This window comes from Nyctereutes procyonoides, unplaced genomic scaffold, assembly GCF_905146905.1.
Source record: "Nyctereutes procyonoides isolate TBG_1078 unplaced genomic scaffold, NYPRO_anot_genome, whole genome shotgun sequence".
NCBI lineage: Eukaryota > Metazoa > Chordata > Mammalia > Carnivora > Canidae > Nyctereutes > Nyctereutes procyonoides.
The window spans coordinates 26,627,175-26,645,060 of NW_026575139.1; the positions used below are offsets into that span (position 1 = coordinate 26,627,175).

Below are 17,886 nucleotides of genomic sequence, written 5' to 3' on the forward strand. Positions count from 1 at the left end.
TGACATACACATGAAGGGAGTACAAGTGGATTTTTTGCAGGTTCTTGCAGGTTTTGCTTTGTGTCTGCTTTTTCCCTTGAGGACCAACTTTGTTTAGCGGTGCCTTCGCCGGGCTGTCGGAGAACCATTTGGCCCTGGCCTAGGCCCTCTGTGGCAGCTTCAGTCCCAACTTCAGCCCCAGCGGAGACCTGGCCCGGCAGGGGCCCGGCCATGCCTGTCAGGACGCCACCATGTCGTTGGGGCTGCCAGCCGAGTGACCCAGCCACCTCCCCCCACCCCAGGGCGGGGGAGCTGCCAGAGGGGAGGACCCCAGTGGCCCTGAGTTCATGGCCATGTTTATTTTGAGTAAAACACAGGGGAACAAACCAAGGAGAAGGGGCAAAACCAGAATAAATGGGGAAATAATAAATGGTTTAAAAGGTGGTCAGAACCTCCACAGCCTGCGGAGCCACAAGCTCTTTCGTCCACTCGGGTGCTTCCTCTGGTGTGGGGCCTTGAGGCATGTGACAGGTGCGGCGGGGACCTCTCGGAAGGCTGGCCTCGGGGGCCTGAAGGAGCTGGTGGGGAAGCGATCGGCGAGGTTGCTCAGCACTGTGGCCGCACCGGGGACATGTGGCATTGGGGGGGAGGGCTTACACAGACGTGGGGAGGGGAGGGGGCGGTCGGGACACAGTGGCTGTCACTACGGGGGTGCTGTGGGTGCACCGGAGCCGGTGGGGAGGCGGGCGTAATACTGGATGTGCTCAGGGCCAGCCGGCCCCTCTGGCGTTTGCAGGGAGGCCTGATCCCCCAGCCAGGGGGGGAAGATTGTAATCTGGAGTGACAGTCACGACGGGAGCCCCACGGGGCGCCGGGCCCGGGCGAGTCAGGGCCCAGGACCTCCTAGAGAACGGGGTGTCGGCGCACAAGTACACAAGGACGAGAGGGTTGTAAACAGGGGCCTCTGCGGGGGCCGACCCCGGGCTCTGCGGACTTGGCACGGCGGCGTCCCCGGTCACCCACCGAGGCTCCCCTCGGCCGCCCGCCAGCGCCCTCACTCCTTCTCTTTCACAGTGACCAGGTCTCCCCGCAGGGAGCCTCTGTCCGCGGAGGTGGAGCGCCGCCGCCTGCCCGCGGGGTCGTCGGGCCCGGGCCCTGCGGTGGGCACCGTCAGGAGGACTGCATCAGGCCGGTGAGGCGCTTGCCCGCCAGCGACTTTCCCTGCAGAGACAGGCGACAGGGTTGGCACGCACAGGCGCACGCGCACCCGCACACACAGACAAGGACAGACAGCCAGACGGTGAATTCCTTGCCGCCCGAGCCACGGAGGCCAAACGACCTAGCTAAGTGACCCTGGCGACCTCGGGGTCCGGGGAGCCTCCGGGCCAGGCGGGGAGTGCAGGTGTGCTGCTGGCACTCTTCTTTTTCCAGGCGGGATGTGTGTGGGAACTGTACTTACCCCAAACCAGGCATTGCTGCCACTCCTAGGTAGAGGGCCTCTGGATGCTTGTGGGCTGCCCCTGGCCTGGATTTTATTCCAGCGAGGAAGGATTTTATTCCAGGGTGTTTGAGGACTCCACATTGGGACATCTATAAACCCTTCACTTGCCGCCCCTGTAGCAGTTCTTCCTCGCTGGAATAAAGCTGGACTGGGGAGTCCTAAGATCGGGGGGAGGGGGGGTGGGGTGGGGGGTTGACCCACACAGGTGATGGTTAAGGATCCAGGTGGCTAGAAGCTAATGAATGAACTAGTCTTAGGAATGCAGGAGATGGGGGAATGCAGGCGCATGCAGAAGACCCAGGATCCTGGCTGAAAGGCAGGACTGAGCCCTTCCCGGGAGAGAAACACAAGTTTTGGGAACTCTTGATGACAGGATTCTGGGCTGGTGAACAGGTGCCACTGCAAGACCCAGAGCGGCACACTCCTGCCAGGTCCTATGTTCCTGGCTCCCTGGGGGCCTGTGTTTGAGGACTCCACTTCAGGCTATCTACAAACCCTTCGCTTGCCGCCCATGCAGCAGTTCTTGAAAATGAAAACATTAAACTGGACCGTGAGGCCTGGTGCGTGAGGCACTGAGATCGTGAGAGAGGCCAGTGACTCCTGTGCCAAGGAATAGGTGGCCGAGGAGCCTCAGATGTGGGATTGAGCACCAGGAGGCTGGGGGAGGGGGATGAGCGAGTCTCAGGTGTTCTGCTTATTTCCCTTGACTCAGCCTGGGCCCATTCCTTGCTCACCCTCCTTAGCAATCCCGAGCATCGGACAGGGGTCTAGAGGAGAGTGTGGCTGGACCCAAGCAGATTGATCACGGTATCTGAGAAAATACTCGAAACCCATGCTATTATTGACAGAGGGTCAGCAACACCATCACCATCTGCAAAGGGGAGCACGTGGCCCTCATCAGCATGGGCTGTGGTGTTTGGTAGTGAGAGACTGCAAGGGCCAGCAGCTCCTCATGTCCATTTCCAAGTGGGGGTGTCAGGGCTCATCTTGTTTACTGGGCTTGGCTGTGTGCAAGCTGGATGTAATTAAAAAAAATTGATCAGGTTTGTGAAGCCTGGTAGAGTACTCAATAAACCTGCTGATTGATGCATTGATGGATAATGGGTATATCTAATAAATGAGCAAGGGCTGTGAGTTTGCTGGATGCAAGACAACGTGTCATCTGGCTTAGCTCTCCATAGAGGGACATGCCAGATTGACTTTGAGAATTCCAGTGGCATGCATGGGAGCTTGTCCAGAAATGGATCTGCCCTCGGGAGCTGTTGGAAAGTCTGCATCAACATCCCCTTGCTCTTTTTCTCCTTTTCTTTCACTCTTCCTTTTCCCTAGTGAGACAAAACTTAATTTTTTTCTCCCCTATTTTAAGCCCCCCCACACACATAACACACAGAATCTCCCCATCAGCAACCTTATCTGAATCTTCACATACACTAAACTTAGCCTGCAGCAAGATACATTTATACCAGGGTAAGGATTTTTTTTTAATCAGATTGTTTTTTTTAATCCTAGAGGGTTACAGTGCCAGTCTTTGCAAAATCACTAAAGGCAAGGTGGCTGGCTACTTCTCTGTGGAGAGCGGGTTAGGTAGGACAAGAGCTCGCAGCTGGCAGAGGCTGACCTTCAGGGACTTTCTCCAGCCCTGGATTCTAAGACACACACATGGCTGCTACTCTCCTTGACTGCCCTTTCTTAGATGGAGCTCGAGGCATTTGTCATCCTGTTGGTTCATCTGGGATTGTGCCTTCTTGACGCAGGCCTGAAGGCAGGAAGCGCGGGTATGTGTGTGAGGTCCCCTCTGGGGAAATGTGGAGCTGATGAGGCTGGGGCCTCCTGGTCCGAGGGTTCTAACCCTCCCCCCATCCCACCAGCCACTTTACCCATGACCATCCCTGCTTGTTTGAAGGGCACAGACGGATTCTGCTTGCCTCTTGGTGTCCGTTATTGCTGCAGTAGCCACACACCAAATACTGGCTCCTCCCCCCTCCTTCTGTCCCTTTTCCACCAGGGCAACAAATTACATGTTATGTCACCAAATATGTATGTTTGGCTTTGCCATACGTGGTATTCGGGCTCTGATTTAGCTGGTGGATGTGAAAAAAAAAATCACTAAAGCTCCTGAATAAGTCTATTGCTAGTGTATATGTTAAGAGCCCAGAAACAAAGAAGGTGAGGTTTACCAGGCATCTAAACCCTCATTATAGCTTCTTCCTCATTAGTGAGGTCATTTTGGCTGGAGAGGGGGTTGTACGTTGAGGGAGGTTGGAGATTCTATATCTGGATTATTATGGGACTGTTTTAGGTGCCTTTGGCCCTGAGGTCCCCTACCCTCCACCCCTCCCTGTTCTGTAGAAGGGGCTGGGCTAGGCTTGGAGGCACTAATTAATCTCTTCCTGCTTGAGTCCTGGAGCTCAGCCTCACAGCTCTGACTCCAAGGACCTGTGGCCAGCCGTCAATGCCTTCCCCTCCCATTCCCCCCAGCTGCTTCCATTTCTCAGGACTTCAGAGGCCAGCCTGGGGAACTTGCCCTGAGATTGTTCCCAGCCTCTCAGCAATCCAGGTGGTGTTCCTTGGCATTATTGTCTCCCTTCCCTCCCCCCAGCCCTGCACACATACATTTTTCAAATGCCAGTTCTGCTGCTAAAGGAGGTCGTGAGGTTTAGGGTCGGCTCAGGGGGCAGCTCGGTCCAACTGCAATCTGTCCGCTACTCAGTAACCTCCTGGGTGGGGTTGGCAGGTGGTTATTCATGCAGGACGCAGGCATGGCTAGATGCCTGGCCTCGGGCTTTGGGGAAGAAATCCTGCAATCACACCAGCTCAGCAGCTGCCTCTCTTCTGAAGAGCTGAGGCTCCTGTAATTTTCAGGGATCAAAGTGAAATCTGACAGCAGAGACTACCTGTGTTCAGAAATGAGCTGCCCCAAGTTCTATGCCGCTAGGGGCTTGCTGGGAGCCCCTGAGCTATACCTGCCCTGTCCAGAGTGAAGAGCGCTCCTGCCCTGCACCCTCTCAGGCTCCTCTCTCCCTCTTCTTCACCCCCTTCCCCGCCTCTCATTGGATGATTCTGTAGGAAACACTCAGGAAGGGGAGTGGTAGTTCTACTTCCACCTGGCATCTTGCATAGTGACAAGGGAAGCCATTTTTTCAGGGTGTGAATGTGTGATGTTCCCAGTGCTGGTCAGTTGGGAATGGATCATGGTGCCAGGAAACTGCAGCCAGCTCAGCCTGAGGCCTTGGCGTAGCTGAGCGAAGCAGCTGAAGGTGGTTGAAAATGCTATTAGCAGGCAGCCTTTGTCCAAGTGAAAAAATATACAGTGATTAAGAACTGAACTGCAGAAGGTACATTCCAGAGACACCCGAAGCTTTGCATACAGACAATGTGCTTTTCACCTTTGAGACATTTGGCAAAGTTAATCCAATAGAATTAGGATCCTTCAATTTCATGGACTGGGTTCACAAACATCCACCCTCCACCCTGACTAATCATTTTAGCTCTGTGGCCATCTTGATGGCTAGAAGCCTGGAAGAAGGTGGTCATGGAATCCTTTGTTTCTAAAAGGAAATGCACAAAAGGAACGGCTCCCTTTTGGGCAGTGCTTGAAGAAAAATCAACATGCTGCTTGACATGCTGTGGCTCTGTGCATTGCACTTCCAGATATTAATCAACAAAGCATGCACGGTCCAGTTTACCAGGAGCTTTTACCGCTTACTTACCTGGGACACTGATGCTAAACTCTTTGGCTGGGAGGAGGGCTGTGGCTCAGACAGTAACCCTGAGGGTTAGGTGGCATACTGGGGGCAGCAGAGCCAAGCACTAGGGACTCAGGCAGGACCCTTCTCAATGCTAAGGGAGTAAAGACACCTGAGCTGCTGCTGAGACTCTCAAGCTGATTTGCCCAGGTGACCTAAGACCAAAGTTACAAATCTCAAGTCTGCCAAGTCTAAATCCATGTTACTACGGGGATAGAAATCAACTGTGGTTGCCTCTGGAGGAGAAGGATGGCATCGTGTAGAAAGGGGCATGGGGGAACCTTCCAGGGTCATGGGGCATAGGTGACACCGGTACAAAACATCTGTTAAATTCACAGAACCACACATTTCAGATCTGTTCATTTTGCTATTATGTAATTATAACCCAAGAGAAAAAAAGAGATTAGGGAAAAAAAATCCAGCCATTGCATCTCTGCTTTGAAATTTCCCACTCCTTCCTCTTTTTTCAGTTGCTGGCCCTATGACTTTGCCTTTGGGCTTAATCCAGTGCTTTATCTACTCCAGTGTAGGAGAAACCCGATTCTTCAGCAAGAGGAACTAGAACTTGCAATAGAACCTGTATGGAACACTGTTCCTAGTGCATTGATCCAAACTGATCATTCTCGTTGTGATACAGGCATTTTTCATCCTGGCTAATGAAAATTGTGTTTTGCTGAATAGGGCTCACCAAATGACCTCAGTAAGCAAGAAGGGGGAGGCTCCCGGGATAAGCTGTCCTCTTCAAGGAGACTGAAGGTCACCCATGAGTAGATGATGCTTGGGCTCATAAATGATGAGTGTGCATGAAATCACGGGCCTGGGGAGGAGGGCTTGCTGAGAAGAGCAATCAGGAGCCTAAGAGCCAGGTGGGAAGGTAAGGGTCCTGGCTTGGGTTTGGCAGGAGGGGAGCAGTCAAGAACCTGCCTAACTTCATCGGGTGACTCTTCTGGAGGTTGGTGCCCCTGGCACCCCGTCTCTACTGAGCAAAGCCAAAGGGATGATTTCAAACAGGCATATAAGGGATTCTGTGACACCTCCTTTCTCAATGACGTTTCATTCTGGGGAAAGAGTGCCACTTGCTTGGGGTAGTTCAGGGGTTTTAGAATCTGCCAGAGAAAGACAGGAAAATCCATACTTAATACAGATGAGTTTCAAAAAACTTCTCAAGTCTCCATTTCTCATCAACTCAGCCTCTGCTGAACTTCATGGCCAAGTGGAGCACATGAAAGGGGAAAACCCGGTCTTGGGACTAGCCAAAGATCACACACTGCTAATCCACAGTAGGGCCAGGCTGGAGCCCCACAGGGAGGAGGAAGCATGCTTTAGGCTTCCTCACTCTGCAGTAGTTGGGGGCCAGAGCCTGTGGCAAGATCCATTCCTGGGGTCTACATTACACTTGGGTCCTTGCAAAGCTTTCTGATCTCTCTCAGGAGCTGAAGGGCATTTTATTTGGCTTTAAAATATTCTATTTGACTTTTAAAAATAAGATACCACAAACATAAAACAACGCTCAAATAAAAAAAATCCAGAAATAGGTGAAAATTGAATTATAATAAAAAAAAGTTCACTGGCTAAAGAATTAATATTCACTCATATGCATTTAAACCTGTCAAAAAATAAGGAATATGATCATAATAAAAGTAATGGATTCTTTTGAAACAGCTCACTATTTTAGGTACAGCGGTAAAAAACCAACCAGATTTTGCCGTGTAAAATGGTGGGTCTATGGAATCTACCAGTAGTTATATCATCTGAAAACAATTCCCATAAAATATCACTGGGGCCATTAGCAGTTTCAGAAACCTTACTCTGGCCTATAATGGCAGCTACCAGTGCTTTTTCGTCTTAATTTTTTCCTTTAACTTAGAAAAGGTAAATTGCCAGTGCTCCTAAATGTGAAAGGTACTAAATGTGAAAGGACCAATCTATGCTGTGATCTCCCAGGGACTTTCTCTTTGAATTTCTTATTGCTGCCCAATGGGGTGGCGTCAATATCCCAGGAACTCTCCCATCTCAAGTGCCTTCCTCTTCAGTTAGCATGGACCTTGATGGTGATGGGGTGGGAATGGTCCCATTACCAGGGGTCGGGGTTAACTACTGAGGACAGTTACTAACAGCTACCTGACAATAGAACATTGAACAACTATTGTGTGTCAAACACACCAGGCATTTTACAGACACTGGTGTTAATGTCCACACCATCCTTGCCAGTTCTGCATTACTTTAAAGTCTTACGATATCTTAGGTTAAAGTCTTATGATATATCGTGTCAGGATAGATGAAGAAACAGGCTCAAATAGAGCTTGAGTCCCTGGGCCGAGAGCATACAGCTAGTCAGTGGCAGAGCTAAGCGGGTCGGGCTCCATAAGCTTTCTACTTTGTATGTGGCCATCACGCTCAAGGAAGGAGGCAGATGGAGATGCTCAGAGACTAACGACGCCTCCATGCCAATCCACACTGGGCAATCTTTTTGGGCAGCCCAGGGAGATCTCCTCATCCTCACTGAGAAAGAAGCTTCCACTCCCGGACATGCCAGATACCACTGCAAGCATTTCTGCTCTGTCTGGGGTCCTTCCCCTCATCATATTTGGGACTCCTGAGAGGGAAGCCGTCATCTTTTGGCTGGCCTAGCCCAGCAAAGTGAGACTGGCTATTGCACTGAGCTGGGGCCCCTGTCTCCAAAGCCTGGCGTGCATGGCTTTAAAGTGCACCTGCTGGGCAGGCCAGGTGAAGCTAGCACTTCTGTTTGTGCTCACATATTATTGGTGCTGATGCCTCTAGGGTCTCCATAGCAACTGTCCCAGGCAGGAGGGAAGCAGGTGTAATGTTTACCTTTCTAAGGAGGGGCAGGCGGAGCTGTCTTACTCTAATTGGAACCAATTCCAATTAGAACCAAGTGCCTAAATCCAGGTGTCCCAGCCAGGCTGGGGGAGCCCTCTGTGGGTGGCATTTCTGCCTCCTGCCTCCTGCCCTCCATCATGCTCATCACATATGGGGCTCTTTGCAAAGGCCAGCCTCTCTTGTTAATTTTGGCGGGTGGTAGGAGAGCTTCCTCCGTGGTCCCCCAGCTACGCAGGGACAAATCCGGAACCAGGCAGCTATGCCAAGAGTGACAAGGGGGGATAGCATCTGTGCCCTAAGCTGGTGGCACAATGCCCAGGCGCAGATTCCCCAGCTTCCTTTCCAAGCTGTGCCTTGCCACCTTGCCTGTGTTCTTTCTATGCAGGGAGAAATGTCCCCCTTTTCATATTAGATCTCCATCTCTCCTTCCTCTGGTTCTGACTGAACAACCCTGGTGCTCTTTGTATACTCAGCTTACAGGGAAGTTCTTGGTGGATTCAGGAGTGGAGTGGAGGTGGGCATTCCGCTTGCAAGGCCCCTCAGTAGTATGCCTTCCTGTAGCCCATGCAATGCCTTCCTCTTCCCCTGTTCCTCCGTCTCCTCCCCAGATATGCTTTAGGATCTTAGTTCCGGTTCACTCCAAATTAGGCAAAGGTCAAGAGACTCCAGGAAACAGGGACATGGCTGTGTTGCTACTAGCAACAATGTGATACTTTTTTCCAAGTAGGATGTGCAAGTGACCCTTGACCATGGCTCCAGGGGAGAGTGCCACTGAAGTTTAGTGGAAGAGACAGCAGGTGGAATCATTTGCTTGGCAACTCTCCTGCAGAACCATGGGGACTCTAAATCTCCTTCCCAAGGGCACCTCTCACCTCCTATGAACAAGTTCAGCCAAAACTCATCTATAGGTTGGGGTCTGTGGTTAAGCCGGCTGCCAAAGCAGAGTCTAGAAGGCACAGGCAGTCAACATGAGGACTGCCCCCCACCGCCCAAAAGCATAATCCTTCCATGAATGTCCATGTCCATCTGGACACAAATGCAAGGAAGGCTGGCTTATTTCTCTTTCTTCCCTACCACCAGGAATGCGCTTCAGTAGGCATTTATCACACATGTATTTCCAACCTGAAAAAGTACATTAGGGGATGGGTCAAACAGCATTTTCAGGGATCTCTAGATAGAAACTCAGGTCGGTGGAACTCCCATCCACTGGGAACCTTCTTCCCTACAGACCCTTTTTATATGTTGCTGCAATGCTTTTGGTGCCCATGGGACAGCGGGTAGGTGCTTGCCCAACCTTCATCTCTCCTGATGGTCTAGTAGGTAGAAATGTTCCTGGGGGACTTGGCCCTGGGCCACAGGGGAAGGGTTGTGGACTCTGTAAGTGCAAGGATGCTGCTGTTGGATTTAAAAGCACCATCAAAGGTAGTGAACATTTCTGTCTTGTTCTGCTAGGGGTTTAGGAGAAGCGATCAGCACCTAAAGACATTATTTGCACACTGCCTCTGAGACAAGGGACTCATAGCTTAGCATCACTTCTGGACCCCTGGCTCATTGGCCCTTAGGAAGAAAAAAAACTACAGGTGCAAAAAATGGGCAGAAAAAAATGGGGACACCAAAAACTAGGTGCTGCTGACTGTTCCTGGAACAAGGGTGTGGGAACAAGGGAGGTAGGCAGAGACAAGGCCACGGACAAACAGATCATCTCTTCCAGATTTTGGAGCACCTTCTGTGCAGAAGGATCCCAAAAAAGGTTAGAGAGTGCGGACGCGGGGATCACTCACCCACTGCTGGAAGGAAGCCACCTCGGGGGTGAAATGCAGCGGCCATTCTGACTCTGCGCCAGCAGCACTAGGCAATTGTGTTTTTAAGAAGGGAAGTGAAGAATAACTTATCCAGCTGAAACCATGAATACCTGTGGCTTTCGGGGTGCCCCTACCCAGACATGCACACAGCTGCAGCGGGCATGCAATGCATGCGCAGAGGCACATGCGAGTCTGCAGCGTATGTTACTCACAAGTCATACACTGAACACAGAGGCATAGGTCAGGCAGGCAATACATGCACCTGTGTGCTACAGCCGTGTACACATATTCATGTGCGTGTTTACACCATAGGCACTTACAGAAGCATCTCATGCAAGCTGCATAAGCAATTAGGTGATTGGCCGCAGAGCTTTATATCAGGCTCCTACGATGCCAATCTTTGACAAACACTGCAAACTTAAAGCATTTACTTTAAGATACAGATATAAACCCCAAATTCTCCCCCGGAAGAAGCCATTCGTGTCAGTGGAAATGGCCTCTCTGCTTCTGTTTCTGTCAATACTACAAGCAGTGGAAAAGCATGTACCCCAGGGATCTGGTTTAGGAGGGATTTCAAAGCATCCCCTGCCACTTGCTTCTGACTCCTCCAACAACCCCACTTTGTAGTGTGTGTCTAAAAAAATACAAGCCTTTGTTTATCTGGCAGATGGAGCAACCAGACTCGCTGAGGTTGTATTGCTCAGGGTGGCTCCAGGCAGGCAGACAGCTGAGAGGTGAGGGTTTCTGGGAATGAGGCTTCTGTTGTGCAGAGTGCTACAGCTGGAGGACTGCATTTCACGCTCTTACCATGGAGACAACTACTCCTGATCCGTATCTGGAAGCAGGAGGTGTCTCAGGGTTGTGCACCTCGATGCGTGGGTGGGAGGGGGCGGCGGTGGCAAATGCCAGATCCTGACAGTGTATGCAACATTCTCTAAGTGGCTCTCCCCACCCCAGCACCACACAGCTCTCATGGGCTGGGAAGTGCTTAGGGGCCCCACGTAACTGACCGCAGGGTAGAAGCTGGCCTGCCAGTCACCTCGGTCCCTCCATTCCCAAGGAAAGCAGAGAAATTAGCTCTGGACTTTAAAAGTGAGCCAATAATAATAGCTACCATATAGCAAGTCGTTCGGCAAGCGGTCACTATCATAATTAGATGTGCCTTGCACACCACTGTCATACATGGGATATGCACGTCCCCAGCCTCGATCGCAAAATACATGATACCTACTGCAGAGAATATTGTTGGAAATTAAGTAAGGTAATACAAGCTAAGCATGGGGGGGGTGCAAACAGCGTAATAATGAAAATAATAATACAAAGAGTTCCACTTGAGCATGTATACTGCAAACACTCTGCTAAGCCCCCAGTGTATTTGTTCCCCACTTAATTGTTGCTCTTATCTCCCTTTCACAGATGAGAAAACCGAGGCTCAGAGAGGCTGCTAAGTGGTAGCGCTGAAATGGAAGCAAAGTCCCTCGCTGGCCAAGCCCAGTACGGGGCAGACACCCATACTATAACACTGCGAGCCCCCCCGAAATGGCAGTGACTACTATTCTGTCCTCGTTTAGTACCAGCATCCCCCTGTGCAGCAGGCTGGGGCTGTGCTCTAACCATCGGCCAGGTGAGCGGCTCCCCTGGGGTCTTGTGCCAGTCCCAGGTGGCTGGACAGATGTCAGCCAGGGCTGTCTATCTCTAACCCAGCGCTTCCATGCTCTCTGGTGGCCACCAAAGGGGCATTGTTCTCAGGGCAAAGTGAGCAGGTCAGTCTTCAGTGGGGGACGAGAATGCAGTTGGAAATGTTGTGCCAGGTTTCAACAACAGTTGGCTCTGGGTGGCAGGTGCTGCTCAGGCACGCTCCAGGTGTGACCCCCTGGCTACAGTCAGGGTAAGAAGTAGTCTGGACAGCTCTGGGCAGTCAGCCCTAAGGAGCCTCTCCGAGGTGGGTCCCGCAGGGACACTGTATACCTCACTGTGGTTATTCATGTGGTCCCAGGGAGTGTGGAGAAGAAGAGGCCCCTGAAACTAAACCTGTGGAAAGCCACTGAAGGGCAGGTCGGGGGTTCCAGTGGCCACCCCACCTGCACTCCTTCCTGTGATCCTTCCCATAACATCCTACAGATCTAGAAACAATTTAGGAAAAGCTGTTATTGAGAGCTAGCAAATGACGGGCTCTGGAGCTGTGCCATTACCAAGGAAACCACCATCAAGTATATGATTGCCGTGTTGTGATCGGTCACAAATGCTAATGGTTGGCTCCTTTACATAGTTAGAAAAATGGATGCCCCAGAACCTTCCAGTATCATCCAGGACAGAAAATCCATCAGAATTTCCTCTCTACCTTTGCCGCAGATTACAAGGTTGGATTGAGTTTTGTATTGGCTGCTTTATGTCTATTTTCCAACTTAATTTGTTATGATGTAAAGGCCAGGGCCGCTATCCTTGCTTGATGGGCTGTCTTTTCCCATTAGGCATGGGGGTTCAGATGCACCCCACTCTTAGCGCAAATGAGAAAGGCCAGGGACATGGCATGGAATGGTTCTCAAACCATTCTCAGCCTGTGAAAAAGCATGGGTGCCTTCTGGATCCCCATTACCTTTCCCTCCCCATATCATATCCAGGCACCAATGGTGCCCGACAGAGTTTTAAAGGACTGTCTGAGGGGACATAGTACCAATCAGCTCTAACTGGGTTTTCTTTAGCTTTAAAAAATGTCTTATTAAAACTTTGCTGACTTCACGGGGATCGCCATGTATAATGAGAGGCCTTAAAGAATCTGAAAGCAAGAGATGAAGAGAGGGAAAAAAGCCATAAGCTGTAATCACCATAATTATACAATCCCATGATGAGTTGAAAGCAGCCCTGGTGAAGCCCGAGAGAAGACGAGTGTCATCTGCAATCGTGTTGGTCTTCAGGACAGCTGGAAAGAATGTGACATGAGAGCCCTTCCTTCCCCTGAGTTAGGCTGAAGATAAGTCCTCAAGGCAGAGCCCAGGAGGTGAGCGCCCCAGAAGGGCAGTTTCTCCCTGGTCTAAGGCCTCTGGGAGCGTGTTCTGCTCCTGGCTACGTGGAGATAGTATGGGTGCCAGCTTGCCCACCTGAAATCTGCAACTGGCACTGGGTAAGAGGCAACTGGCTTTCTCACCTTTTCCACTTTCCACAAAGCACCCTTTCTGGATGGGAATGAGGACAGGCCAAGCGTTTTCCAACTCAGAGCCAGGGTGTCCCACGCACATGCCCACCCCGGCTGTGCTCGGCCTGACTGCGCTACAGCCGCTCAGCTGCCCTGTGCCAGCGGGCGCCTGTGTCCTCTGCTCGCTGACCTCCTTTCAGGCATTCAGGGGAGAAAGCCCTCTTGCCAGAGCTCAGCTGCAGCAGCAGCGATTGGCTTAAAAAAAACAAAAAAAAAAAAAAAAAAAAAAACGAAAAAACAACAAACAAAAAAAAACCCAAAAAAACAAAAGGCAAGGATGACATGTGAAAGGCAGTAATTCCACTCCTTGACAGTTTTCCTTGCTTTGCCTGTGTCATCATCTGGCTTTTTCTCCCTCAAAGGCAGAGGCTAATCTGACTCCTCCAATCTCAGCAAACTCCCTCATATGATCCATTCTCCTTTTTTAAGGGTTATTTATAAACCATAGAATAAAATACAGTAGGATCCATTTAACAAGTAATGCATTGGAGGATTCCAGCTAAAAGAGATGATAGAGGGTGGCTGTCATCTAGGTGGCTCAGTAAGTTGAACACGTGACTCTTGATTCCTCCTCAGGTTGTGATCTCAGCGTCGTGAGATCAAGTCCTGCATTGGGCTTTGCCACACTGGGTGTGGAGACTGCGTTAAGATTCTCTCTCCCTCTCCCCCTCCCCTCCATTTCTCCTTTTCTTAAGAAAAGAAAAAAAAGATAGAATCCAATGCAGAAGTCTGCTCTGTGATACCCTTGGCCATTCAGCTTCTGAATATTTCCAGGGAGCTCAGTGATCCTCCAGGTGACATATCCCACTGTTGGGAAGTTGCTACTATTATTCTCCAGTACAGCGGCCCTCCCTGTATCTTCTACCCATTTCTTCTAGCCTTGCCTGGAACTCCCTAGAAAGGTCCACTTACTGTGGAAGATACAAATATATCTCGTGATGGTTATCTAGTCTCCTGAGGGGCTGGACATCTTTATCCCCCCTGGCATGGTTTCTCCAGTGACTCTCTTCCAGAATTTCCCTAGATTGTTCAAGTTCCTGACAAATTGTGGGTGCTCAGAACCAAGACTCAACACAGCCTAGAATAACATGAAAACAGTGAGCCACTTTTCTTTTCTCTTTTGGCCATTCCACTTTGGTTATTACAGCCTAAAGTAGCTTTTTTTTTTTTTTTTTAAGGCAACTGCATCTTGCTTTTGCTTATATGAAGCTTGTAGCCAGCTACAACCCAAGATATTTTTTTTTACTTGGATTACAGCAAAGGCTATGAATGCATCCTATAGTTATGAGGCTGAATTTTTTTAACATAAATTTTATGTTGTTAAATTTTATGTAGTTGTTTTTGACCTACGATCCCACCAGAAGGAGATACTTTTCAAATAGAATTCCATTGTCTCCCGAATGAGCAACACCTTGCAATTTCAGATCTGTTAATATGACTGAGGTGTTTTCATCTGAGTCCTCACAAAGGAGGTCAACAGGACAGGGCCATGTGGCCTACCAGAAAGGCAGTTTCTAGTTGACACAGATCTATGAGTTCACCCTCTTACCAGTCATTAAGATGCCATGAATACACTTGCTTTACCCAGTTCTGGCAAACACAGAGAGAGTGTTGGTGGAGGGGGAGAAGGGAAGGAACAGATATTGGTTTCAACCTTACTGCACTAACAGCAGGACACAAATAAATATTCTCTGGAGCAAGGGGTGTAGTGATGACAGTCATCCTTCTATAATCAGCCAGGCTGACAGGGGAGTTGTGGAAAGTTCCTGCCAAATATCATACCGAGAAGAACCACTCCTGTTGGGGGCCATGGTCCTCAGGTTGAAAGGATTTGGCTGGGATTAGGGAGAGTGCAAAGATCACTGCTAGCTGGACCCTGCCACTGCTGGGGTGGTTACACACTCCCCAACCCTGCCTCGCCTTCCCATCTGCTGGGGAGCCACCGAAGGGTCCTTCTCTCATTGGCCTTCAGGTAACATGGTCGAACTGACAATCCCCCTGTTCTGAGCCTTCTCAGCCCCCCAGGCAGTGTTCCATTTAGCATTCTGCTGCACAGCAACATCTCACAGATTGTCCCTACATAAGATTTTATATCTTGCCCTCCTTCCGGAATGCTGAGATTCTCAAACTTGAGTCAAACCAAAGATACTCACTTTCTGGTATACAAAAGGGGAGACCCCCCCCCCCCGCAACACCACCAGTAATTTTCACCAAGAGCTCATTTGGGGAGAACTCCACCGTGGTTTTAGACCTTAGACCTCGAGCTCTCTGACTTCTAACTTTCCCGGCTGGACACCGGCAGACTTGGGGCTCTTCTCCCTGACCTTGACATTGGCAACTTTGTCCCCTTCCTAAGTTCCTGCTATCCCAAAGCCTGACTAACACTTGGGGGTCTCTCTCTTCGGCCCCGTTGTCCCCCTGGCCAGACAGAGGCAGATTCCATCCTTTGCAGAAGTGGGTGTCCTGTCCTGCTGAGCGGTCTGCACTTCCCGCTGTTCATGTCACCGACGGCCCTGCGGTCACCTTCACCCTCTGCCTTCTCACTAGACAGATGGAAGCCCATGGCTATTCCCATGTGGCTGCCTGGGGACATGTGCCAAAAGTCTGACTATATAAGTGACAAGGAACAGGGTGAAATCCCACAACCTCATCAGCCACTGGTAAAGTGAAAGCTCCTTCTAGAAGGACGTCTTTCCTGAGTGGGGGGGTGGGGGGTGGGAGTGAGAGGAAGGTTCTGTTATGGCAAAGGGCTGCAGGTCACTTCCCAAAATAGATTCCCTCCTGGAACATAGAGACACAGTTTGCCCCCAGCCTGCCTTGCGGGAGACTGGCAGGGTATGCGATTTGGATCTGAATCAGTGGCTGTAAACACACAGCTGTGCCTTTCTGCCTCAGAGGAGTTGGATTTTCACTTGACTGCTCGTCACACTGGGGTCTGGGGAAGGCGAAAGAGGGTCTGGGTGGTGGGGAGGGAGGGCTGGCGAGAGGAAGCGGGAGCTGCTTTGCAGAGCTTGCCTCCTTGTGCCCCCTGGGTGGGGAGGCTGAGCCACTGCTGGGTTTTCTCTCTTGGGGGAGGGCACTCCGTGGGAAGAGGATTTTGGCTGCTTTGGGTTGACAGGTTGAACCATCAGCTGCAACAGCTGGGGGTTCCTCGTTCTGAAAGGAGTGGCAGGATGTAGGGCTAAATTTCTTCAAACTGAAAATGCCTAACCCTCTTTGATACACAGAAATCTCACCCTTTCCCAGAGTTTTGGAAGACCCCAGCCTATTCCCTGCCATAGGGAATCACTTGATCACTTTTCCCTTTCTGAATCCTGGCAGCTAAGGTGATTCACTACATATTATATAGTTTGTTTATAAAAAATAAATTTTTATATTTGCATTTTTCAGCTACAATGCTATAGTATTAAATATGCTTTTTGAAGTTTTGCTTGGAGCCAAGATGGAGAGAGAGGTACAGAGGAGGCTTAACTGACCACTGGCTATAACCAGGATAGCACAGACTCTGGTAACCTCCTTTTGCTCACCTCTGAGAGAGGATAGTGGCAAGCTGGCCCAGGGAACCAGAAAGTATGGTTGCAGGTGAGGAGCAAAGCGATGCTGAGGTCCCCAGATGCTCACCATGCATTCTTTCCCAAGCCCCACAATGCACAGTTGATGCCACAGCACCCACTCTGGAGCCCACCTTTCTGCCCAGCGGACCTCACCCCTTACCTAATCCCAACACACACCCAGCTGGGCATCCATCTGGAAGGGCAGGGACTGCAGAACTGACAGGAGTGATTGGCATGTGTTGCTTACCCTGTTTCTGATGACCCCTCCCTCCCTGCCCTCCAGGGGTCACAGTGTGTGAGTGAGCCCTGGGGATGAGAGCAGGCCTACGGCTTCGGCTTCGGGAGCCTGTGGCAGTCTGAGTTCTGCTGGTGCTTTATTCTCACAGCCCTGCCCAGGGCTTTTACACACAGATTCAACTCAATGCTCTCCATGGTTTCTGTCCTGGTCTCCAAGGCTCGCAGCCACTTCCCAATCAGGAAGGTTGCTCTTTGCTCATCCTGAGAGATGATTAGCACAATTCAGGAACCTTAGCCTAGGAAGAAGCACAGACCAGCTGGAAAAGCCTGTAGAGATTATTTAGCCCAAGCCAGTATATTTAGGAGGAAACCAGGGCTCAGAGACGACTAGTGATTTGCCTGACGTGTCCAGCGAGCAAGCTGCAGCTGGAAGCAGGAGCCACTCTGCATGGGGGCTGCTGAGGAGTTCCACAGGGTCCCAGAAGTCCTCACTGCTCAAAAGAGGTAGGATTTTATGCTTTCCTTCCCAAATTCTACCATGGAAGTCCATCTCCATCTCCAGGCAGGCCACGGTTTCACTATTGCTGGGCCTCAGGGCTCTGGCAGGAGAGAGCCTAGAACGACAGTCTGATCCCGTGGTTTCAAAGGGGCCCAAGAACTATTTGCAGTCAAAACCAACCTTATGTAAAGATTTTTAGCTAAGAGTACTTTGCTGGAGGCCCAAAAGGATTTTTTGGCCTAAGGTCAAAGCCCTTCAGGGGCCCTGCTGAGTCCAGGTATTTGAGGACTCATGCCACCAGAGTGGGTGGCTGTTCCCCATGACACTCTGGTGGGGGACAGCCTCCTGGGGGAAGGGGCTGCTACTGCTGGGCTGGGGTGGCCCCCTCCTGGTCTGCCTACAGCCTCACCTGCCAGGAGCCTCAGCCTTCCACTTCCTGTTCAGCACCTGGGCCTGGGGCTGAAGGTTTCTTCCGAAGAGCTGCCTGGGGAAGGAGGGAAGGTGAGCTGCTGACTTTCCCCTTCTCATTAGCTT

At 50.8% G+C, this 17,886-nt stretch overlaps 1 protein-coding gene across 8 annotated transcripts in view; it reads right to left on the reverse strand.

Moving 5' to 3' along the window:
- Window positions 1–429: 429 nt before the first annotated feature.
- Window positions 430–17,886, reverse strand: part of RGS6 (regulator of G protein signaling 6) — a 564,384-nt gene continuing 546,927 nt past the window's right edge. For 6 of the 8 annotated variants that reach the window (XM_055304454.1, XM_055304453.1, XM_055304455.1 and 3 more), the window contains 2 exons: window positions 9,849–9,915; window positions 430–1,200 (listed from right to left, as the gene is read on the reverse strand). In XM_055304454.1, coding sequence (XP_055160429.1) covers window positions 1,034–1,200; window positions 9,849–9,915 — 234 coding nt within the window. In that variant the 3' untranslated portion in view covers window positions 430–1,033. The remainder of the gene's footprint in view (window positions 1,201–9,848; window positions 9,916–17,886) is intronic. The other 2 variants (XM_055304459.1, XM_055304460.1) reach the window with 1 other exon arrangement.